At 38.8% G+C, this 26,716-nt stretch overlaps 1 protein-coding gene across 1 annotated transcript in view; it reads left to right on the forward strand.

Annotated features, from left to right (window-relative positions):
* The window catches only part of MEOX2 (mesenchyme homeobox 2), a 127,673-nt gene that overhangs the window by 92,504 nt on the left and 8,453 nt on the right, over window positions 1–26,716 (forward strand). The window contains exon 2 of the mRNA XM_073677268.1: window positions 1,522–1,694. Within this exon, the coding sequence (XP_073533369.1) occupies window positions 1,522–1,694 (173 nt within the window). The remainder of the gene's footprint in view (window positions 1–1,521; window positions 1,695–26,716) is intronic.

Consider the following 26,716-nt stretch of genomic DNA (forward strand, 5'->3'; position numbering starts at 1 on the left):
GTGTCCCTCTAGTGCCCCTGCTTTAGGTCAAGTACCCTCCAGAGTGGCCCTGCTTTAGGTGAAGTCCTCCCCCGGCCCTGCTTTAGGTTAAGTCCTCCCACAGAGTTTCCCTGCCTTAGGTGAAGTGCCCCTGCTTTAAGTCAATTGCCCCCCACAGTGCTCCTGCTTTAGGTTAAGTGCCCCCACAGTGCTCCTGCTTTAGGTGAAGGGCCCCTTCTTTAAGTCAAGTGTCCCCCACAGTGCTCCTGCTTTAGGTTAAGTGGTGCCCCCACAATGGCCCTCTTTAGGTCAAGTTCCCCACAGAGTGTCCCTGCTTTAGGTGAGGCACCCCTGCTTTAGGTGAAGTGCCCCCCACAATGGCCCTGCGTTAGGTCAAATATCCACCCATGGTGCTCCTGCTTTAGGTGAAGTTTCCCCCCAAAGAGCCTCTGCTTTAAGTCAAGTATCCCCACAGTGCCCCTGCTTTAAGTCAAGTGTGCCCCCACAGTGCTCCCGTTTTACATCAAGTGCCCCCTACAGAGTCCCTGCTTTAGGTCTTGTGTCCTCACAGTGCCACTGCTTTAGGTCAGCTGCTTCCTAGAGTGCCCTTGCTTCAGGTCTAGTGCCTTACACATTGCCCCTGCTTTAGGTCAAGTTCCCCTCATAGTGTCCCTGCTTTAGGTCAACTGCGCCCTACAGTACCCTTGCTTCTGGTCTAGTGCCCCTCATAGTGTCCCTGCTTTAGGTCAAGTGCCCCTCATAGTGTCCCTGCTTTAGGTCAAGTGCCCCTCATAGTGTCCCTGCTTTAGGTCTACTGCCGACTACAGTGCCCTTGCTTCAGGTCTAGTGGCCCTCATAGTGTCCCTGCTTTAGGTCAACTGCCCCCTACAGTGCCCTTGCTTCAGGTCTAGTGCCCCACACAGTGCCCCTGAGTTAGGTCAAGTGCCCCTCATAGTGTCCCTGCTTTAGGTCAACTGCCCCCCACAATGTCCTGGGTTCAGGTCAACTGCTCCCAACAGTACCCTTGCTTTAGATCAAGTTCCCCCCATAGTGCCTTTGCCTTAGGTCTGGTGCTCCTGCTCCAGGTATTTCCCCTTTTTGTGCCCTTCCTTCAGGTGTACGAGCTTTAAAAGGATGTGAGCGCTGTAGGAAAGGGATGTGGGCTGTAAAAAGAGGGAGTGGGTTATGCTCAAAAATTTCTCTTTCCTGGTTATGGCTACGTTGGCGCATTACAAATTTCCCTGAAAACAATATGCAGAAGTTGGCACGGACGTTCAGCAGCAGATGGAGTAGAATTTCTCGGTGGGAAATGGGCATTACATTTTATTTTCACACTGATATAATGTGTGTTTCTATGAGTTTTATAGTTTTGCTTGGATATTACACATATGTTCGCAATAAAAAGAAGAATAATGCTACGACACACTAACCTAAAAACAACATAAAAAACATCCAGATAATACACTGTCTGGTTTTCATTTAATTTAAATTAAAAAAAAATGTAAGAAGTTAAGCCATTATTTATTTTTTTGATATCTACAGATTCCCAGGAAGGAAGTTACAAGTCCGATGTAAATAGTAAACCCCGTAAAGAGAGAACGGCCTTTACGAAAGAGCAAATTCGAGAGTTGGAGGCGGAATTCGCTCATCATAACTACCTGACCCGGTTGAGACGATATGAAATAGCTGTAAACCTGGATCTTACAGAAAGACAGGTACTCTACGTAAGAGGGCTCTATACGGCTTGGGTTGGGTTTTATATGAAGTAACAGTACTGTGTAGTTACTTAAAGGGGACCTGTCACTTCTCATAAAGATGTATTTTTTTACCTGGTGTAAAAGCTGCTGTTCTCCTGAATCCGGTGACGTTTTTATTTTGTTCCTGCTCCTTTTCATTCCTGAGATATGGCCTTCTCTTCCCTTTTGTAGAAAAAAAGGGTGTGGTTGCCAACTCTTTTCTGTGGGCGTTTCCTTGAGGACCACACCCAGTTGACTTACAAGATTAGATTCACGTACGGTGAAGATGGGGCCATATCTCAAGAACGGAGAGGCGCAGGATGAAAATAAAAATATCATCGGATTCAGGAGAACAGCAGCTATTACACCAGACAAGTGACAAGTCCTCTTTTAAGGTGTTGTCCATTAAAGACAACCTTTTTCACATGAAAGGACTCACGATGATGGTGGGTAACTAGTGTAAGAATCTTGTGTGTTCACAAATGATTCCCAGGAGTAGCAACAAATCATTGGGCTTTACCATAATGATACTGGGAATGTTCCAATAATGAAGATAGGAAGCCGGTCCCTGTGAAACATCATGTTTTATGACAGCTTGTAATAAAGGCAGAATACTGGCTACAGAACAACCTGTATTCTGCTGGACGTTGGGTTTTTGGCAGTAAGTGACTGCTGAGGACCCGGGAGAGAATACAGAAACGGTTTCACAGTTTCCACCTTCTCTTTTCGAATTTGCACTGAGCAGAATGAGTGATATGTATGGAATAGGGGCATCAGGGCAGCCATTGCCTCTATTCGTCCCAGTAGTTACTGCTTACATAATTGCTGGGATACCGCTCCCAAGAGGCTGCTGCTGGATGCAGCAAAACACAGAGCTGCTTTCACAGTGCCCATAGTCACAGCCTCAGTTATAATGGAAAAGAATATTTTAAAACCATATAAAATAATCCTTGAAGAGTCTGTGTTTGGTATTACAACTCCATACTTGCCAACAGTTCAAAATATTACAGCTTCAAGTTTTCCCCATACCAGTCTCACTGTTATAATAGTGTAGCAACTCACTAGAGAAAATAGGTGACACACTAAAACCTGCAACTGACCCTGCCCGGGTCCTGTACAGACTAGAGGTCCTGACCCCGCAGTCCCTAGCGGTTCCTGCGTGAGCTGAGATAACTCTAACCAAAGACTAGACCATGGCAACTTGGCCTGAAAGGCCGTTCAGCGCTTCACGTTCCTTCTAAAGAACTGAAGGGCAGAGCAGAGTGTAAATTACCTACAGAAGGGAAAATTTGCTGAAATAGAAAGAGATTCCAGAGTGAGTAAAACAAACCACGAAATACAAAATAAAGGTCTAAGTACGTACTGTTAGACAATATGCCGCCTACTTCCTAAAAAGAAATAGAAGAGTAAAGAACATAACCAGCAGAGAGATAAACCCTAGCTGGTCTTTCACTGACTGGCTTAAACTACAGCAGTATGGCTGGACATCCAAATGAGACTATCACCCGCAGCTAATACCAGCAGGGGGAAAGTATATAAAGCTGCACCCAAAAGGTGATAGGGCAGACAAATGAGTAAATGAAAACACCAATTACCCTAAAAAGACTGAAGAAAGGATAACAGACAATAAACAACCGGATAAAAAATGTGACTGCTGTGACTCGGCGGACAGAGAAGCCGACCACAAAGCACAGGCTCAAGAGTTTGAACCCATGACACTCACCCACAAATAGTGTTTTCAGGAGGAAATAGAGGTGGTCCCAGAGGACTAGAGTAGGACTAATGTTTCCTTAAGTTATTGAGAACTATGTTTTTCTCAGCAGCACAGTCACAATTACTGTAAGCAAATTAAACTGAACTTCCTTACCAGACACATCCACTACCAAAATATGATCGAGTGATTCAACAGGTCCCTTCAGACAGGTGATCGATGGTCACCAATTTAGAAATAACAATTCTTAATAAAAGATTGTTTTTTATAAAAAAAAGGACGTTGTCACAATTAGACCCTTCAACCCTCTGTCTCTCTCTCTTCAATTTGTTGTGAATCACTCGACAGCTCATTCTCTTACTCACAACAGTTCACTCTTTCTCTTTGTACAGATCACTCTCTTGAAAGTTCATTCTCTCTCGACAGTTCACTCTATCTTGATAGTTCACTTTCTCTCTTTTGACAGTTCATTCTATCTCTCGATATTTCCGTCGCCCTTTCGACAGTTCATGCTCTCTTGATAGTTTCTCATCTATTTCACCAGTTCATTCTCTCAACATTTCACTGTCTTTCTCTATCTCCAATTCATTCTCTCTCTGTCTCTCCACAGTTCAGCCTGTCTTGTAAAAGTTCATTTTCTCTCAACAGTTCATTCTTTTTCTCTCTCTCGATAGTTTATTCTCTCATTCAATTGTTCCATTTTTCTTTCAACAGTTTTTTCTCTCACCCTTATTAGTTCATTCTCACCTTTGAAAGTTCCCTCTCTCTACAGTTTATTCTTTCTCGACAGTTCAATCTCTTTTTTTCATAGTTTATTTTTTCTCTATCTCTAACTCTCTATCTTGCTGTCTCTGTTGCTCTCCCTCTCTCTCCCTCTCTTTCGCTCTCTCTCTTGCTCTTTCTCACTTTCCCTCTCTTTCTCTTTCTCCATCTCTCTTTTTCTTTCTGTCTCGCTCTCCCTCTCTCTCTTGCTCTTTCTCTCACGCTCTTCCTCTCTCTTTTGCTCCTTCTCTCTCTCCCTCTCTCACACTCTCTTGTTTTCTTTCTCTTTCACTCTCCCTCTCTCTTTTGCTTTTTCTTACTCTCCCTATTTCTCTCTCTCTCTCTTTCTCTGTCTCCCTCTCTCTCTCGCTCTCCCTCTCTCATTTTCTTTCTTTCTTGATCTTCCTCTCTCTTTTGCTCCTTCTCTCTCTCTCCCTCTCACACTCTCTCGTTATCTGTCTCTTTCGCTCTTCCTCTCTCTTTTGCTTTATCTTACTCTCCCTATTTCTCTCTCTCTCGCTCTCCCTCTCTCCCTCTTGCTCTCCCTCTCTCTCACACACTCTCTTACTCTCTTTCTCTCTCTTTCGCTGTCCCTCTCTCACACCCCTGTTTCTCTCTAGCTCTCCTTCTCTTTCACACTCTCTCACTCAATCTATTTCTCTCTCTCTCTTGATCTTTCTTGCTCTTTCTTGCTCTTCCGCTCTCTCATACTCTCTCTTGCTCTCCCTCGTTATCTCTCTCCCTCTCCCTTGCTCTCCGTTACTCATTCATTTTTAGTTAGACCAATGTAATGCATCATTTTACCTGCGGAGGCACTGCTGGGAAATCCAACACTTGCTTACAAGTTTTTCCAAAGATGACAGCTAGTTGCTCGGTTTTATAGCAACAGGTCCAACTGCGGCGAGGTTATTTTCTGGGGGGTGTTTCTTACAAAAAGGGTATGTCCAGTGTAAACAATCCCTTTAAGGGATTTGTTCAAGGGCCATGTTGAAGACAGTGATCAGAGGATAAGTGCTGTGATATTGTTACAATGGTGTTTTTGTCATGTTGAAAATTATATCTCATGTGTACTGTAAAATGTCTTATTTTATTGCCCTGACCATGGGCATCTTTTTTATATGAAGATGTTATTTTTAATAATAATAATAATAATAATAATATATTAGTAAATAGCTTATAGGGCAATTCCTAAATAAGATACAAAAAAATAGGATGCAATCAGACAAGTTAATTCTATTGCAAATATACTTGACCAGAAATGCACCACATTCAATGTGCAAAGTATTAGCCACAAATCTGGAGCAGATGACCAGGAAAACATTTCTAAACCAATATATTTCTATGAGCGCATGTCAGGTGCCAAGGAAATAGGGAGTTTCCGTATCTCATCAAAAGTGTAGAAAACAAATGTTTTCAATCCTCCACATAATTTATGCCTATAGTTTGTAGCTTTATATGATATATCTGCGCGCCTTGCTATATATCTCCCTGCGTGCAGATACATCGACACACACAGATGTTAAAAATCTTTCAGGTTGGAATTTATAAAAAAAAAAACACTCTCATTTTGAAGACTTTATTAATTTGATATTCAATGTAGACTTTCCTGTATTATTAAGTATAACAATTGGCTTATCTAACACCGACTTCTAAGAAGCAATTCAAGACGATAAAGTTTACCGTAGACGCGACATTCAGTGAACGATTACCTGGAAATGCAATATTCCATTTATATTTCTAGACTTATCTCTTGTTTCCTCTGATGTATAAGCTCCAAAGCATCCAGTCATTATTGAGAATATAATTAGATATCTGTAAGAAAGAAGTGGGAGTTAACTATTGACATTTAAGAAAATATTAGTTGAACTTTAGAAAGAAAAAAAACCCCACAAATTAATTGATAAAACATTTATAACTGAACACATGCAAAACTAGGAAATGTTTTGGTCTACATACAAGTGTAATACCGCCCCCTATGAAAAAGACTATAACCACTATAATACTGCACCCTATGTATAAGACTATAACTACTATAATACTGCCCCCTATGTACGAGACTATAACTACTATAATACTGCCCCCTATGAATAAGACTATAACTACTATAATACTGTCCCTATGTACAAGAATATAACTACTATAATACTGCCCCCTATGAATAAGACTATAACCACTATAATACTGCCCCCTATGTATAAGACTATAACTACTATAATACTGCCCCTATGTATAAGACTATAACTACTATAATACTGCCTCCTATGTACAAGAATATAACTACTATAATACTGCCCCTATGTACAAGAATATAACTACTATAATACTGCTCCTATGTACAAGAATATAACTACTGTAATACTGCCCCCTATGTACAAGAATATAAATACTAGAATACTGCTCCTATGTACAAGAATATAACTACTATAATACTGCCCCCTATGTACAAGAATATAACTACTATAATACTGCCCCCTATGTACAAGAATATAACTACTATAATACTGCCCCCTATGTACAAGAATATAACTACTATAATATTGCTCCTATGTACAAGAATATAACTACTATAATACTGCTCCTATGTACAAGAATATAACTACTATAATACTGCCCCTATGTACAAGAATATAACTACTATAATACTGCCCCTATGTACAAGAATATAACTACTATAATACTGCCCCTATGTACAAGAATATAACTACTATAATACTGCCCCTATGTACAAGAATATAACTACTATAATACTGCCCCTATGTACAAGAATATAACTACTGTAATACAGCCCCCAAAGTACAAGAATATAACTACTATAATACTGCTCCTATGTACAAGAATATAACTACTATAATACTGCCCCTATGTACAAGAATATAACTACTATAATACTGCCCCTATGTCCAAGAATATAGCTACTATAATACTGCCCCTATGTACAAGAATATAACTACTATAATATTGCTCCTATGTACAAGAATATAACTACTATAATACTGCTCCTATGTACAAGAATATAACTACTATAATACTGCCCCTATGTACAGGAATATAACTACTATAATACTGCCCCTATGTACAAGAATATAACACTATAATACTGCTTCTATGTACAAGAATATAACTACTATAATACTGCCCCTATGTACAAGAATATAGCTACTATAATACAGCCCCCGATGTACAAGAATATAACTACTATAATACTGCTCCTATGTACAAGAATATAACTACTATAATATTGCTCCTATGTACAAGAATATAACTACTATAATACTGCTCCTATGTACAAGAATATAACTACTATAATACTGCCCCTATGTACAAGAATATAACTACTATAATACTGCCCCTATGTACAAGAATATAACTACTATAATACTGCCCCTATGTACAAGAATATAACTACTATAATACTGCCCCTATGTACAAGAATATAACTACTATAATACTGCCCCTATGTACAAGAATATAACTACTGTAATACAGCCCCCAAAGTACAAGAATATAACTACTATAATACTGCTCCTATGTACAAGAATATAACTACTATAATACTGCCCCTATGTACAAGAATATAACTACTATAATACTGCCCCTATGTCCAAGAATATAGCTACTATAATACTGCCCCTATGTACAAGAATATAACTACTATAATATTGCTCCTATGTACAAGAATATAACTACTATAATACTGCTCCTATGTACAAGAATATAACTACTATAATACTGCCCCTATGTACAGGAATATAACTACTATAATACTGCCCCTATGTACAAGAATATAACACTATAATACTGCTTCTATGTACAAGAATATAACTACTATAATACTGCCCCTATGTACAAGAATATAGCTACTATAATACAGCCCCCGATGTACAAGAATATAACTACTATAATACTGCTCCTATGTACAAGAATATAACTACTATAATACTGCCCCTATGTACAAGAATATAACTACTGTAATACAGCCCCAGATGTACAAGAATATAACTATTATAATACTGCTCCTATGTACAAGAATATAACTACTATAATGCTGCCCCCTATATACAAGAATATAGCTACTATAATACTGCCCCTATGTACAACAATATAACTGTTATGATCTGCTACAAGCACTAAGGAAAGAAAGGAGATCTGTCCCTACAATAGAACTAAGCTAGATCCCTACGATGTAACGGTGAACCTGATCCTGCGATCAGACCCGCTAAAGTCCTCGGCTAGTCTGTACGAAGACCTATAGATGCAAGGGAGGGATCCCTACAAGAACTAGGGACTGGGAGAAAGATGGACACCTCCTAGCAGAAATTGTAGCAGTAAAAGACAAACACACAACATAGAACATAAAGGTCCGAAGACCTAGCTAAACTGACTGAGAAAGGTAACTAAGCACCAGGCTAGCTTAAGAGTAGAAATTACAATGAAGTCCAGCAAGGCCAGGAGGGCGGAGCAGGATTAAATAGGCAAAAAAAGTCAAGTGACCAGCAAGATAAAAAATACCTAACAGGAGAGTTCTAACAGTACCCCCTCTTCTATGAGGATCCTCCGGATCCCCTAGGCCCAGGCTTATCAGGAAACCTCTTGTGAAACGCTCTGACAAGTCTGGAAGCAGAAACATCATCCGCCCTCACCCATGAGTTATCCTCGGGTCCGAAACCCTTCCAAGCGACGAGATACTGCAAACTCCCTCTATACCGTCTAGAATTTAGGATGCGGGAAATTTCGTATTCCCCGTCCTCCACCACCGGAGGAACAGTGGCAGAGGCGTCTCCATCCGACACATAAGCTCTTTTCAACAGAGAAACATGAAACACCGGATTAATCTTCCAGGAGGTAGGAACCTCCAACCTAACAGCAGATTGGTTAACTACCTGAAGCACCTTAAAGGGCCCTACAAATTTGGGACCCAATTTTTTAGAAGGAATCCTCAACCGCAGATTCTTAGAGGACAACCAAACCATGTCACCAATAGCAAACAAAACCTCTTGCCGTTTCCTATCAAAGTACCTCTTAGATTTTTTGTTAGCCTCCTGAAGATTACCTCGCACATCCGTCCAAACTCTCTCCAAATCACCAGAAAAACTCTCCTCCTCAGGCACAGCCGTTACCAATTTGGAGAATGATCCAACAGACGGATGTCTCCCAGAACAACAAAAAAAAAGGCGAACAACCAGCAGAAGAGGATGTATGGTTGTTAAGAGCAAATTCAGCAAGCGGCAGAAACTCAGACCACCCCTCCTGTTTGTCTGCCACAAAACAACGCAAGAACTGCTCAACATCCTGATTCTTCCTTTCTGTCTGGCCATTAGACTCAGGATGATATCCGGATGAAAACGACAAATGAACTCCCAACCTGTCACAAAAAGCACGCCAAAAACGAGCCACGAACTGAGGTCCTCTATCCGAAACAATGTCAGTAGGAACGCCATGTAGTCTGACAATTTCCTTGACAAAGGCCTTAGCGAGTGTCTTAGTGCAGGGCAGTTTGATGAAAGGAACCAAGTGACACATCTTGCTAAAACGGTCCACGACCACCCAGATAACTGTGAAACCCACAGAGGGGGGAAGGTCAGTAATAAAGTCCATAGTCAGATGAGTCCAAGGTGCACTAGGAACCTCCAGAGGGCAAAGCAACCCCGCAGCAGGAATAAGTGAAGACTTAGATCTAGCACACACAGTACATTGATGCACCCACTTAATGACTTCCTTCTGCCATCCAGGCCACCAAAAACTGCGACCCACAAATCTCTTGGTTTCAGAAATTCCTGGATGACCTGCCAACCGAGACTCATGACACTCAACAAACAAATCTCTCCTAAAGGTCCTAGGCACAAACAACCTCCCATGGGGAGTGTTAGATGGGGCATTCTCCTGTGCTTTAAGAATCTCATCTTCCAAAACGGAGTCCAATGCAGCAATCACAACACCTTCTTGTAAAATGCTCTCCTCCTCCTCCTCAGCACCGACCATGGGAGAAAAGCTGCGAGACAAAGCATCAGCTTTAACATTCTTGGTACCCGGGATGTAAGTAATGGAAAAATTAAACCGCGAGAAAAAAAGTGCCCACCTAGCCTGACGGGCATTCAAGCGCTTGGCAGCATCAAGATAGATCAGATTTTTATGATCAGTGAAAACCTGAATGGGAAATTCAGCACCTTCCAAGAGATGACGCCAGTGTTCAAATGCGAGTTTAATAGCCAGCAATTCCCGATTACCAATATCATAATTAAGTTCAGTCTCAGAATTTTTTTTTGAAAAAAAAGCACAGGGATGTACTCCATCCTTGTTTTCCTGAGACAACACCGCACCGACCCCCACAGAAGAAGCATCAACCTCAACCAACAACGGCTTAGTCACATCAGGCTGCATAAGGATGGGAGCAGAGCTGAACCTCTCCTTTAGAAACACAAAAGCTTCAATGGCCTCAGTAGTCCACTGAACCGCATTAGCACCTTTCCTGGTGAGATCGGTCAGCGGTTTGACAATAATAGAAAATTTTTTAATGAATTTTCTGTAATAATTGGCGAAACCCAAAAACCTCTGTATCGATTTCAAACCAATAGGCCTAGGCCATTCCTGCACCGCCTGAACCTTCACCGGGTCCATCTCAAAGCCCTCGCTGGAGATAATGTAGCCCAAAAAACTAATTCTCTGTACAGCGAACTCACATTTCTCCAGCTTAGCAAAAAGCAAATTGTCAATTAATAACTGTAATACCTCACGTACGCTCCGCCAATGAGACTCCAGATCAGGCGAATAAATCAAAATGTCATCCAAATACACAACCACATTTTTACCGATCAAAGGTCTAAGGATGTCATTAGTAAGATTCTGAAAAAGTGCTGGAGCATTGGTAAGACCAAAAGGCATCACCAGATTCTTAAAATGACCCACAGGAGTGTTAAAAGCAGTCTTCCATTCATCACCCTCCTTCATGCGCAACAAATTGTATGCCCCCCGGAGATCAATTTTAGAGAACCACTTGGCCCCCACTAACTGGTTAAACAAATCAGGAATCAATGGCAGTGGGTAAGGATTGCGTACAGTAATTTTATTAATCTCACGAAAATCCAGACAAGGACGTAAACCGCCGTCCTTTTTTTTAACAAAAAAAAATCCAACAGCCACAGGAGACTTGGAAGGCCTAATGTGACCGGCGGCCAAGCTTGTCTGAATGTATTCCTCCAAAGCCTTTCTCTCAGGAATAGTAAGATTAAATAAACGACTTTTAGGAAGAGTCGCTCCAGGGACAAATTCAATGGTACAATCATAGTCTCTATGGGGAGGCAAAATTTGTGACTCCTCCTCAGAAAAAACTCTCCAAAAATCCTGAATAGGTACAGGCAATTCCCCTTTTTCCACCGCAGCAATACGTCCGTTGCAACACTTGTCATAACACTTAGGGCTCCAGGACTTTATTTCATTGGTAGACCAATCCAGTACAGGATTGTGCAACCCCAAAACTACTGGAGAAGGCAAATTATTTAATACTACCAAATCCAAATTTTCTTGGTGAATACCATTAATAGTGAGGGGAAATTCACAGACCTTGTGAGTAACACTCTTCAAGGGGGAGCCATCGACAGAAACCAAAGCAATAGGGGATGACAAAGGTTTGGGTTTTAATTTAAGTTTTTCCAAGAATCCCCCATCAATCACATTCAGAGTAGAACCACAATCCACAAATACCCGAAATTCAATTAATTCTTCCTGAGCAGCAGTAGTAGCAGAAAGAAATACCCCCTTAGTATTTAAACAGGCAATACGGGCGTAACTGACCTTTTTTTTTTCTTTGTTCATACGAAGCACACAGTTCTTAAGAAAATGGTCAGATTTCCCACAATAAAAGCACAAACCTTCAGAAGACCTGCGGTCTTTTTCCTGAGAGCGGGGTGCCATCGCCCCAATCTCCATCGGCTCTCCAATGTCAGTACAGACCCTCTCAAGACTCGGAGCTGACATGGCAGAGGATTTACTCTCATCAACCCTTGCACGCAGTCTCCTGTCCACCCGTATAGCTAATTGCATTGCCTCCTGCAAGTTTCCAGGTGTGGGAAAAGCAATCAGCAAATCCTTAACCCTTTCACCTAGCCCCGCAAGAAACAAACTTTTCAAAGCTGAATCGTTCCACCCCACCTGGGCAGATCACCGACGGAAGTGAGAACAATATTTTTCCACATTACCTGATCCCTGCCTCAAACGTCTCAATTCAGTCTCAGCTGATGAGACACGATCAGGATCATCATACAACAAACCCAAAGCAGAAAAAAAACTATCCACTGATCTAAAGCATGGATCACTAGGTTGGAAAGAAAAGGCCCATCCTTGAGGTTCTTTGCGCAAAAGTGACATTATGAACCCTATGCGCTGTGATTCATCACCAGAGGATCTGGGTCTCAAACGAAAATACAACAAACAAGCATTTTTAAAGGAAAAAAATTCTTGTTGATCACCAAAAAATAAATCAGGCAAACGTACCTTTGGCTCCACAAAATGTGCTCCAGAACAGCCACTCACGTGTTGTTGGAGCTCGGCCACCTCCAGAGAGAGTCTCTGCAGGCGTTGAGCCAAATCCTGAACCGACACCATGATGGAAACTGGAGGTCTTTCCTTAGAGATATTTTTGGGCTGGACTTACTGTTATGATCTGCTACAAGCACTAAGGAAAGAAACGAGATCTGTCCCTACAATAGAACTAAGCTAGATCCCTACGATGCAAAGGGGAACCTGATCCTGCGATCAGACCCGCTAAAGTCCTTGGCTAGTCTGTACGAAGACCTATAGATGCAAGGGAGGGATCCCTACAAGAACTAGGGACTGGGATAAAGTTGGACACCTCCTAGCAGAGATTGTAGCAGTAAAAGACAAACATAGAACATAAAGGTCCGGAGACCTAGCTAAACTGACTGAGAAAGGTAACGAAGCACCAGGCTAGCTTAAGAGAAGAAATTACAATGAAGTCCAGCAAGGCCAGGAGGGCGGAGCAGGATAAAATAGGCAAAAAAGGTCAAGTGACCAGCAAGATAAAAAAAAACTAACAGGAGAGTTCTAACAATAACTACTATAATACTGCCCCTATATACAAGAATATAACTACTATAATACTGCCCCTATGTACAACAATTTATCTACTATAATACTGCTCCTATGTACAAGAATATAACTACTATAATACTGCTCCCATGTACAAGAATATAAATACTATAATACTGCTCCTATATACAAGAATATAACTACTATAATACTGCTCCTATGTACAAGAATATAACTACTATAATACTGCTCCTATGTACAAGAATATAAATACTATAATACTGCTCCTATGTACAAGAATATAACTATTATAATACTGCTCCTATGTACAAGAATATAACTACTATAATACTGTCCCTATGTCCAAGAATATAACTACTATAATACTGCTCCTATGTACAAGAATATAACTACTATAATACTGCTCCTATGTCCAAGAATATAACTACTATAATACTGCTGCTATGTACAAGAATATAACTACTATAATACTGCCCCTATGTACAAGAATATAACTACTATAATACTGCCCTTATGTACAAGAATATAACTACTATAATATTGCTCCCATGAACAAGAATATAGCTACTATAATACTGCCCATATGTACAAGAATATAACTACTATAATACTGCCCTTATGTACAAGAATATAACTACTATAATATTGCTCCTATGTCCAAGAATATAACTACTATAATACTGCTCCTATGTACAAGAATATAACTACTATAATACTGCTCCTATGTACAAGAATATAACTACTATAATACTGCCCCCTATATACAAGAATATAACTACTATAATACTGCCCCTATGTACAAGAATATAACTACTATAATACTGCCCCTATGTACAAGAATATAACTACTATAATACTGCCCCTATGTACAAGAATTTATCTACTATAATACTGCTCCTATGTACAAGAATATAAATACTATAATACTGCTCCTATGTACAAGAATATAACTACTATAATACTGCTCCTATGTACAAGAATATAACTACTATAATACTGCTCCTATGTACAAGAATATAGATACTATAAAACTGCTCCTATGTACAAGAATATAACTACTATAATACTGCTCCTATGTACAAGAGTATAACTACTATAATACTGCTCCTATGTACAAGAATATAAATACTATAATACTGCTCCTATGTACAAGAATATAACTACTATAATACTGCTCCTATGTACAAGAATATAACTACTATAATACTGCTCCTATGTACAAGAATATAACTACTATAATACTGCTCCTATGTACAAGAATATAACTACTAAATACTGTCCCTATGTCCAAGAATATAACTACTATAATACTGCTCCTATATACAAGAATATAACTACTATAATACTGCTCCTATGTCCAAGAATATAACTACTATAATACTGCTGCTATGTACAAGAATATCACTACTATAATACTGCCCCCTATGTACAAGAATATAACTACTATAATACTGCCCTTATGCACAAGAATATAACTACTAAAATACTGCTCCTATGTACAAGAATATAACTACTATAATACTGCCCCTATGTACAAGAATATAACTACTATAATACTGCCCCCTATGTACAAGAATATAACTACTATAATATTGCTCCTATGTACAAGAATATAACTACTATAATACTGCCCCTATGTACAAGAATATAACTACTATAATACAGCCTCCGATGTACAAGAATATAACTACTATAATACTGCTCCTATGTACAAGAATATAACTACTATAATACAGCCGCTATGTACAAGAATATAACTACTATAATACAACCCCCGATGTACAAGAATATAATTACTATAATACTGCTCCTATGTCCAAGAATATAACTACTCTAATACTGCTGCTATGTACAAGAATATAACTGCTATAATACTGCCCCTATGTACAAGAATATAACTACTATAATACTGCCCTTATGTACAAGAATATAACTACTAAAATACTGCTCCTATGTACAAGAATATAACTACTATAATACTGCCCCTATGTAAAAGAATATAACTACTAGAGGGAAGAAGTATAGGAAGGCTGGTTCAGAACCGGCATTATTGGAGCACGACAGTTCCTCTGACCGCCGGGGGAGTGTATGCTCCAGTAATGAGGGGGAGGGGGGAAGTGTAGGGCAGGCTAGACAGGTCCTGGTAGTGGGTGACTCTATTATTAGGGGGACAGACAGGGCAATCTGTCACAAAGACCGGGATCGCCGAATGGTGTGCTGCCTCCCTGGCGCTCGAGTCTGGCACATTGCGGATCGGGTTGACAGGTTACTGGGTGGGGCTGGCGAAGACCCAGCGGTCATGGTCCACATTGGCACCAATGACAAAGTGAGTGGTAGATGGAGGGTCCTTAAAAATGATTTCAGGGATCTAGGTAGGAAGCTTAGGGCAAGGACCTCCAAGGTAGTTTTCTCAGAAATACTACCAATCCCGCGAGCCACACAGGAGCGCCAACGGGAGGTTAGGGAGGTGAATAAGTGGCTAAAGAGTTGGTGCAAGGCAGAAGGGTTTGGGTTCATGGAGAACTGGGCCGACTTTGCTGTCGACTACAGGCTCTACCGTAGGGACGGGCTGCACCTCAATGGGGAGGGTGCAGCGGTGCTGGGGAAGAAGATGGCTAATAGGTTGGAGGAGTTTTTAAACTAGAGACGGGGGGGGGAAACCAAGGAAATAGGTGGGATGTGAGGCAAGCAAGGGGGAAGGGGAGAAGTGAATATAATGAGGGTGGAGAGGGGGGTGGGGATAGTACAGTTAGATCGTTAGAGAAGAATAGGATGCTAAATAACCCCAAAGTTTTATCTTGCATGCTGACCAACGCAAGAAGCCTGACCAATAAGGCGGATGAGCTGCGGGCGCTTATATCGGAGGAGAGGTATGACATCGTAGGTATAACAGAGACTTGGCTAGACGATAGCTACGACTGGGCGGTAAATTTAACAGATTATAGTTTATTTAGAAGGGACCGGAAACAGGGGAAGGGCGGAGGAGTCTGCTTATATGTAAAGTCACGTCTAAAGCCCAGACTAAGGGAAGATATAGGAGAGGGAGAAGAGGGGGTCGAGTCCATGTGGGTAGAGATAGAGGGGGCAAAAAATAATAATAAAATATTACTGGGGGTCTGCTATAAGCCACCCAATATAACAGAGGAGAATGAGAAACTGCTATTAGGACAAATAGACAAAGTAGCAAAACATAATGAGGTGATTGTAATGGGGGACTTCAACTACCCGGATATTGACTGGGAAACAGAAACCTGTAGATCACAGAAAGGAAAAAGGTTCTTGACAAATATCAAGGATAATTATCTCTCCCAACTAGTGCAGGAACCAACGAGAGGGAAGGCCGTGTTGGACTTAATATTGACTAATAGGCCTGATAGAATAACTGAGGTACAGATAGGGGGGCACCTAGGTAATAGCGATCATAATATTATCAATTTCAAAATGCCCTTCAGTAGGGTTATCAATAAGGGAACAACTAAAACATTAAACTTTAGGAGGGCGAAGTTTGATCAGCTGAAAGAAAACCTTCAAATTATAGACTGGGACAAAGTTCTTATTCAAAGGAATACGAATAGTAAATGGGAAACCTTCAAAAGAATTCTGAATACTCAGTGCGAGAGGTATATACCGTATGGGAATAAAAGGGCCCGAAATAAGAGGAAACCAATATGGTTGAATAAGAACGTAAAAGGGGCGTTAAATAGCAAAAAAGAGGCATTCAAGAGATTAAAACAGGAAAACAGCAAGGAGGCACTAATGTGTTACAAGGAAAAAACGAGAACCTGTAAAAAACAAATAAAAATAGCAAAGGAGGAAACAGAGAGACGTATTGCTAGGGAAAGTAGATCAAATCCCAAACTGTTCTTTACGTATATGAATAGTAAAAGGATTAAATCGAATAATATTGGACCGATAAAAAGTGAGGAAGGCAAAATCATAGAGAAAGATGAGGATAAAGCTAATCTATTAAATAACTTTTTTTCGTCAACTTTCACAAAGGAAAAAGAACGAACAGGCGAAATGAGAAGTGACAAGCTTAATCCTCCACTAAGTATGACAAATCTAACCCAAGCTGGGGTACAGAAACGCCTCAGTAACATTAAAATAAACAAATCACCAGGACCTGATGGCATACACCCACGGGTACTAAGGGAACTAAGTAATGTGATAGACAGACCGTTATATCTTATATTTAAGGACTCTGTTGAGACTGGGTCTGTGCCACTTGATTGGCGACAGGCGAATGTAGTGCCAATATTGAAAAAGGGAGCGAAAAGTAACACCGGAAACTATCGGCCGGTGAGTCTGACGTCCGTTGTGGGCAAAATTTTTGAAGGCTTTATTAATGAGGCAATCATGGAGCATCTTGATGCTAATAATCTATTAACCCCGAACCAACATGGATTCATGAGGAATCGCTCCTGCCAAACAAACCTGATTGACTTCTACGAGGAGGTTAGCTCTCGAGTAGATCAGGGGGAACCAGTGGATGTCGTGTATCTCGACTTCTCAAAAGCGTTCGATAGCGTGCCACATAATAGGTTGGTATACAAAATGAGGATGATGGGGCTGGGGGAAAATGTCTGCAAGTGGGTAGCTAACTGGCTAAAGGATAGAAGGCAGAGGGTGGTTATAAATGGAATATACTCAGAATGGGTAAGCGTCACTAGTGGGGTACCACAGGGGTCTGTACTAGGCCCAATGTTATTTAATATCTTTATTAACGACATAGTCAACGGGATAAATAGTAAAATATCAATATTTGCAGATGACACAAAGTTATGTAAAACAATTAATACAAAAGAGGATAGTGAAGACCTACAGAGGGATTTGGATAAGCTGGGTAGGTGGAGCATTAAATGGCAAATGAGGTTTAACGAGGAGAAATGTAAGGTCATACATATGGGAAGGAAAAATGGAAGTCACCAGTACTCACTGAATGGGAAATCATTGGGGAATTCAGAGATGGAGAAGGACTTGGGCATCTTGATTGATAGCAAACTAAATTGGAGTGCCCAAAGTCAGGCCGCTGCTGTAAGGGCAAACAGGGTAATGGGATGTATCAGAAGAGGTATAGCTGCAAAGGATGAGAACATTGTTCTTCCACTGTACAAAGCACTGGTCAGACCACACTTGGAATACTGTGCTCAGTTATGGGCTCCAATATATAGAAAGGATATAAATGAGCTTGAAAAGGTACAAAGGAGGGCAACAAAATTAATAAGGGGAATGGAGGGACTGCAATACCCAGAGAGGTTGGCAAAACTAGGACTATTCAGCCTGGAAAAGAGAAGGTTGAGGGGGCACATAATAAATGTGTACAAATATGTTAGGGGACAGTATAGAGACCTTGCCCGGGATTTGTTCAAAAGGAGGGATATTACGGTAACAAGAGGGCACTCACTAAGACTGGAAGAGAAAAGGTTTCAGCACCAGCATAGGAAGGGGTTCTTTACGGTAAGAGCAGTGAGAATATGGAATTCACTGAGTGAGGAGACGGTAATGTCGGATTCACTAAACCAGTTCAAGCGGGGACTGGATGCTTTTCTAGATACCAGGCAGATTTCTGCATATACTTAAAAATAGAATAAAATAGTAGGTTGATACAGGGATTTATTCTGACTGCTGGTTTCAGAGTCGGGAGGGAATTTTTCCTCAGGTGAAGATTGGCCAAATCATTTGGGGTTTTTGCCCTCCTCTGGATCAACTTTAGCAATTACAGAACTAACAGGTCGAACTTGATGGACGCAAGTCTTTATTCGGCTTTACTAACTATGACCTATGACCTACTATAATACTGCCCCTATGTACAAGAATATAACTACTATAATACTGCCCTTATGTACAAGAATATAACTACTATAATATTGCTCCCATGAACAAGAATATAACTACTATAATACTGCCCCTATGTACAAGAATATAACTACTATAATACTGCCCCCTATGTACAAGAATATAACTACTATAATACTGCCCATATGTACAAAAATATAACTACTATAATACTGCCCCTATGTATAAGAATATAACTACTATAATACTGCTCCTATGTACAAGAATATAACTACTATAATACAGCCGCTATGTACAAGAATATAACTACTATAATACTGTCCGCATGTACAAGAATATAACTACTATAATACTGCCCCCGATGTACAAGAATATAATTACTATAATACTGCTCCTATGTCCAAGAATATAACTACTCTAATACTGCTGCTATGTACAAGAATATAACTACTATAATACTGCCCCCTATGTACAAGAATATAACTACTATAATACTGCTCCTATGTAAAAGAATATAACTACTATAATACTGCTCCTATGTACAAGAATATAACTACTATAATACTGCCCCTATGTACAAGAATATAACTACTATAATACTGCCCCTATGTACAAGAATATAACTACTATAATACTGCCCCCTATGTACAAGAATATAACTACTATAATACTGCCCTTATGTACAAGAATATAACTACTATAATATTGCTCCCATGAACAAGAATATAGCTACTATAATACTGCCCATATGTACAAGAATATAACTACTATAATACTGCCCCTATGTACAAGAATATAACTACTATAATACTGCCCCCTATGTGCAAGAATATAACTACTATAATATTGCTCCTATGTACAAGAATATAACTACTATAATACTGCTCCTATGTACAAGAATATAACTACTATAATACTGCCCCTATGTACAGGAATATAACTACTATAATACTGCCCCTATGTACAAGAATATAACACTATAATACTGCTTCTATGCACAAGAATATAACTACTATAATACTGCCCCTATGTACAAGAATTTAACTACTATAATACAGCCCCCGATGTACAAGAATATAACTACTATATTACTGCTCCTATGTACAAGAATATAACTACTATAATACTGCCCCTATGTACAAGAATATAACTACTATAATACTGCCCCTATGTACAAGAATATAACTACTATAATACTGCCCCCTATGTACAAGAATATAACTACTATAATACTGCCCTTATGTACAAGAATATAACTACTATAATATTGCTCCCATGAACAAGAATATAGCTACTATAATACTGCCCATATGTACAAGAATATAACTACTATAATACTGCCCCTATGTACAAGAATATAACTACTATAATACTGCCCCCTATGTACAAGAATATAACTACTATAATACTGCCCCTATGTACAAGAATATAACTACTATAATACTGCCCCCTATGTACAAGAATATAACTACTATAATACTGCTCCTATGTACAAGAATATAACTACTATAATACTGCCCCCTATGTACAAGAATATAACTACTATAATACTGCTCCTATGTACAAGAATATAACTACTATAATACTGCTCCTATGTGCAAGAATATAACTACTATAATACTGCTCCTATGTACAAGAATATAACTACTATAATACTGCTCCTATGTACAAGAATATAACTACTATAATACTGCCCCTATGTACAAGAATATAACTACTATAATACTGCTCCTATGTACAGGATTATAACTACTATAATACTGCTCCCTATGTACAAGAATTTAACTACTATAATACTGCTCCTATTTACAAGAATATAACTACTATAATACTGCTCCTATGTACAAGAATATAACTACTATAATACTGCTCCTATGTACAAGAATATAACTACTATAATACTGCTCCCTATGTACAAGAATATAACTACTATAATACTGCTCCCTATGTACAAGAATATAACTACTATAATACTGTCCCTATGTACAAGAATATAACTACTATAATACTGCCCCTGTATAAGAATATAACTACTATAATACTGCTCCTATATACAAGAATATAACTAGTATAATACTGCTCCTATGTACAAGAATATAACTACTATAATACTGCTCCCTATGTACAAGAATATAACTACTATAATACTGCTCCCTATGTACAAGAATATAACTACTATAATACTGCCCCTATGTACAAGAATATAACTACTATAATACTGCCCCCTATGTTCAAGAATATAACTACTATAATACTGCCCCCTATGTACAAGAATATAACTACTATAATACTGCTCCTATGTACAAGAATATAACTACTATAATACTGCCCCTATGTACAAGAATATAACTACTATAATACTGCCCCCTATGTACAAGAATATAACTACTATAATACTGCCCCTATGTACAAGAATATAACTACTATAATACTGCCCCCTATGTACAAGAATATAACTACTATAATACTGCTCCTATGTACAAGAATATAACTACTATAATACTGCCCCCTATGTACAAGAATATAACTACTATAATACTGCTCCTATGTACAAGAATATAACTACTATAATACTGCTCCTATGTACAAGAATATAACTACTATAATACTGCTCCTATGTACAAGAATATAACTACTATAATACTGCTCCTATGTACAATATAATTTCTCTAATACTATACTATAGTCCACATAATGTATAGATGATAGAATAGTGATATATAATTTCAGGTATTGTAAATATCCACCAATTAATTACCCCAATAATATTTAGATTTTAGGAACAAACCTTCATTTATCTAGAACCTAATGAGCATTAGAAAGTTTTATGAACTGAGAATCTCTGTATCCCTTCCTCTCTATTAATATTGCGACTTAGTTGCGGGTATCAGGGGATTGGTGATGAAGGATAATTATAGCTGTCTATATATAAACTCCTCCTGCGTGCCCGGCCGTAGATTCACATTCTGCATCCTGCTCCGGTAACTGCAGTGTAATCAGCACTTTGTAGACATGAGGATGACGCAACGCGCTGACTAAGTGAAAAGAGAAGATTCTGGGGAACAGATGTAACTAATAGATCAATGTACTATTCCTGATTTACTCATAGTTCTTTATACTGCAACATCAGGAGCTTCATTGACAATCCAGCCACATGCAAAATGAGAAAATATCCTAATAAATATTAGTAGAACTTTTTTATTTTAAAAGTATATATATTTATATATACAGTATATATACATATATATATATATATATATATATACATAGTATTTTTTTTACTTTTTTCTATATTATTTTAATTTTTATTAGTTGAATCAAAAGTTTCTTTTCCATATATTGTCTATACCACTCTCCCTTTTTACTACTAAATTTTAGATTGTTTCCTCTTAGATGCTTATTACTCTAAGAATAAATGGTTTTACCCATCTGTTAAATGACCTAAAGCAAAAATTTTTAAAAGTTGAAATTCCAGAATTGCCATGTTTTAGTCCCGTGCCTCCTTCAAAAAAATGTAATCAAACCATAATACACTATTTATTCCAAAATGGCACATACTGTAAAAAGGCAAGCTCGACATGCAAAAGGCAAGCCCTCCTACAGATCCATCGATGGAAAAATGCAAACGTTACGGATCTCAGAAAATGACTTAACACAAACCAATTTTTTTTTTTTTTTTTTACAAAATTTCTCTTTTATTTTTAGTAATCACGTAAAAAAAAAATTAAAACTTTGCAAGTTTGCGTTTGCTGTAATTGTATTTTCCTGCAGAATCATGTTGATAGTTCATTTTTAACTCGCAGTGAAGAACATAGAAACAGCCCCCAAATAAATCAAAGACAAAATCAATCAAAACTATTACTTGTCCCTATATAAACGAGCCCTCGTTTGATTGTGCTGATGGAAAAATAAAAAAGTTATGGCTGTTGCAAAAGAGGGAGGAGACAATGAACACGCAAAAAGAAAAAAAAAAAAATTGCACTCTAGACCAGATCAGTGGGCGTCTAATTCTTGACACCCCTTCTGCATAGATGATTAAAGATTCCCTCCAGTACGACTATATGTTGATCGTGTGATCGCTCGTTGGTGAGTCAAATAACCATAATGGGGCCAACTAGACCTATATCCGTTGTGAATCTGACAACTGCAAAGTGGAAGGCAGCTAAAAGAGGGGTTTTGTATTTATTGATTCCAATGGACAGCATGTAATACTCCATTTCTCCTGTGGGAGTGCTGTAGGGAAATTGAACACTTGCTATCAGGATCCTCGATGATTCCAGCTAATCAATGAGATCTTAACAGTGAAAATCATAGTTGGGGACCTATTTTATTTATTTATCTAAAAAAAAAAATGTAAGTCGAGAATGAGATTTATTTATTGTTTATAGGGGATATGTTACATGCTAAAAAGATGACATTTTGCTTTCTGACATATGCCGCTCTTCTGACTCCGGTGATATTTTTCTTTTGTTCCTGCGCCTCTCCGTTTCCGAGATATGTTCTTCATTTCCATGAGTATAAATCTAGTCTTATTAGTCGAGTGGGTGTGGTCTTCAGCTCCTCTCTGTGGGAGTATTCTAGAGGACCACGCCCAGTTGCCTAAAATACTACATTTATACACAGGGAAGATGAAGCCATATCTCAGGATTAGAGAGGAGCAGGAACAAACGAAAAATATCTCCGGATTAAGGAGAACAGCGGAATTAATACTGGGTAGAAAATTATATATTTATTGTAAGTGACAGGCCTTCATTAATTCTTTTTTCCATAAAGCTAAGAAACACATCATACTTATTATGACAGTCTTATGGTTTTTAGTGCACATTCTGGAATAATGGAAATTCTACATTTCAAAGAGAACTTCTGGGCTGCGCTCAATACTGAGGGCACAGGGAGATGTGAGATGCGTCCGGGGAACGGATTCCAAGTACATGTTGTCTTAGAGGCACCCAGGAGAAGCCCGATGAGTTGTAGAGAAACAGAAGCTGCTTCGTCCTGACGTCCAGGAGGAATTCTGACAGCTCCAGTGACTGCTCTCAGTAACAAATACTCCACATCAATAACGCTCGCTGTATCGCCTAACGTTTCCAGTAATGAGAGTGACTGGGAGGACTGGTGGTGACCAGTGCACGATGTTATTACCATAGCGCTCTGCTAGTGCAACAAAGTAAAAAAAGCTGAAAACTTTGACATGACCCTAAAAGATGTGGTTTCTGTGCTATATATCCCCTCAGTGTCCAGGGATATAAATAATATACAGCTACACACGTGGTCAAAATTGTTGGCACCCCTCGTTTAATGAAAGAAAAACCCACAATGGTCACGGAAATAACTTGAATCTGACAAAAGTAATAATAAATTAAAAATCTATGAAAATGAACAAATGAAAGTCAGACATTGCTTTTCTGCTTCCACAGAATTTTTAAAACAATTAAACTCATGAAATAGGCCTGGACAGAAATGATGGTACCCCTGAAAATAATGTGACAAAAGGGACATGTTTAATCAAGTTGTGTCCACTAATTAGCATCACAGGTGTCTACAATCTTGTAATCAGTCGGTGGTCCTGTATATAGGGCTACAGATACTCACTGTGCCTGTATATAGGGCTACAGATACTCACTGTGCTGTATATAGAGCTACAGATACTCACTGTGCCTGTATATAGAGCTACAGATACTCACTGTGCTGTATATAGAGCTACAGATACTCACTGTGCTGTATATAGGGCTACAGATACTCACTGTGCTGTATATAGGGCTACAGATACTCACTGTGCTGTTTGGTGACATGGTGTGTACCACACTCAACATGGACCAGAGGAAGCAAAGGAAAGAGTTGTCTCAGGAGATTAGAAAGAAAATTATAGACAAGCATGTCAAAGGTAAAGGTTATAAGACCATCTCCAAGCAGCTTGATGTTCCTGTGACTACAGTGTCACATATTATTCAGAAATTTAAGATCCATGGGACTGTAACCAACCTCCCTGGACGTGGCCGCAGGAGGAAAATTGATGACAAATCAAAGAAACGGATAATACGAATGGTAACAAAAGAGCCCAGGATAACTTCTAAAGAGATTAAAGGTGAACTTCAAGCTCAAGGAACATCAGTGTCAGATTGCACCATCCATCGTTGTTTGATCCAAAGTGGACTTCATGGGAGACGACCAAGGAGAACACCATTGTTGAAAAACTGGAATTTGCCCAATTACATGTTGACAAGCCACAAAGCTTCTGGGAGAATGTCCTATGGACAGATGAGACAAAAATGGAATTTTTTTGGCAAAGCACATCAGCTCTATGTTCACAGATGGAAAAATGAAGCATATCAAGAAAAGAACACTGTCCCTACTGTGAAACATGGAGGAGGCTCTGTTATGTTCTGGGGCTGCTTTGCTGCATCTGGCACAGGGTGTCTTGAATCTGTGCAGGGTACAATGTAATCTCAAGACTATCAAGGGATCCTAGAGAGAAATGTGCTGCCCAGTGTCAGAAAGCTTGGTCTCAGTCGCAGGTCATGGGTCTTGCAACAGGATAATAACCCAAAACACACAGCTAAAAACACCCAAGAATGGCTAAGAGGAAAACATTGGACTATTCTGAAGTGGCTTCTATGAGCCCTGACCTAAATCCTATTGAGCATCTTTGGAAAGAGCTGAAACATGGCGTCTGGAAAAGGCATCCTTCAAACACGAGACAACTGGAGCAGTTTGCTCATGAGGAGGGGCCAAAATACCTGTCGAGAGGCGCAGAAGTCTCATTGACAGTTACAGGAATCGTTTAATTGCAGTGATTGCTTCAAAAGGTTCAACAAAATATTAAGTTAAGAAGAAGCATCATTTCTGTCCAGGCCGATTTCATGAGGTTAATTTTTTTAAAAATTCTGTGGAAGCAGAAAAGCAATGTCTGACCTTCATTTGTTCATTTTCATAGATTTTTAATTTATTATTACTTTTGTCAGATTCAAGTTATTTCTGTGACCATTGTGGGCTTTTCTTTCATTAAACGAGGGGCACCAACAATTTTGACCACGTGTCTATCTATCTATCTATCTATCTATCTATCTGTCTATTACCTATTATCTATCTATTATCTATCTATTATCTATTATCTATCTATTATCTATCTATCTATATATCTATCTATCTGTCTATATATCTATCTATCTGTCTATTACCTATTATCATTCTATTATCTATCTATTATCTATAATAAAAATAATAATATTTTTATTTATATAGCGCCAACATATTCCGCAGCGCTTTACAATTCAGAGAATTTACAGACATTATCGGCACTCTCCCCATTGGGGCTCACAATCTACATTTTGGCATATCTATCTATCTATCTATCTATCTCTCTATTATCTATTATCTATCTATTATGTATCTATTATCTATTATGTATCTATTATCTATATTCTATCTATCATCTATCTATTATCTATCTATCATCCATCTATCTATTATCTATCTATTATCTATCTATTATCTATCATCTATCTATTATCTATCTATTATCCATCTATTATCTATCTATTATCTAACTTCTATCTATTATCTATCTATTATCTATCTATTATCTACCTTCTATCTATTATCTATCTAAACATTATCTATCTATTATATATCTATCTTCTATCTATTATCTATCTATCCTTCTATCATC

Source organism: Phyllobates terribilis, unplaced genomic scaffold (assembly GCF_046119375.1).
Source record: "Phyllobates terribilis strain yellow unplaced genomic scaffold, ASM4611937v1 Scaffold_4__5_contigs__length_816908805, whole genome shotgun sequence".
Taxonomy (NCBI): domain Eukaryota; kingdom Metazoa; phylum Chordata; class Amphibia; order Anura; family Dendrobatidae; genus Phyllobates; species Phyllobates terribilis.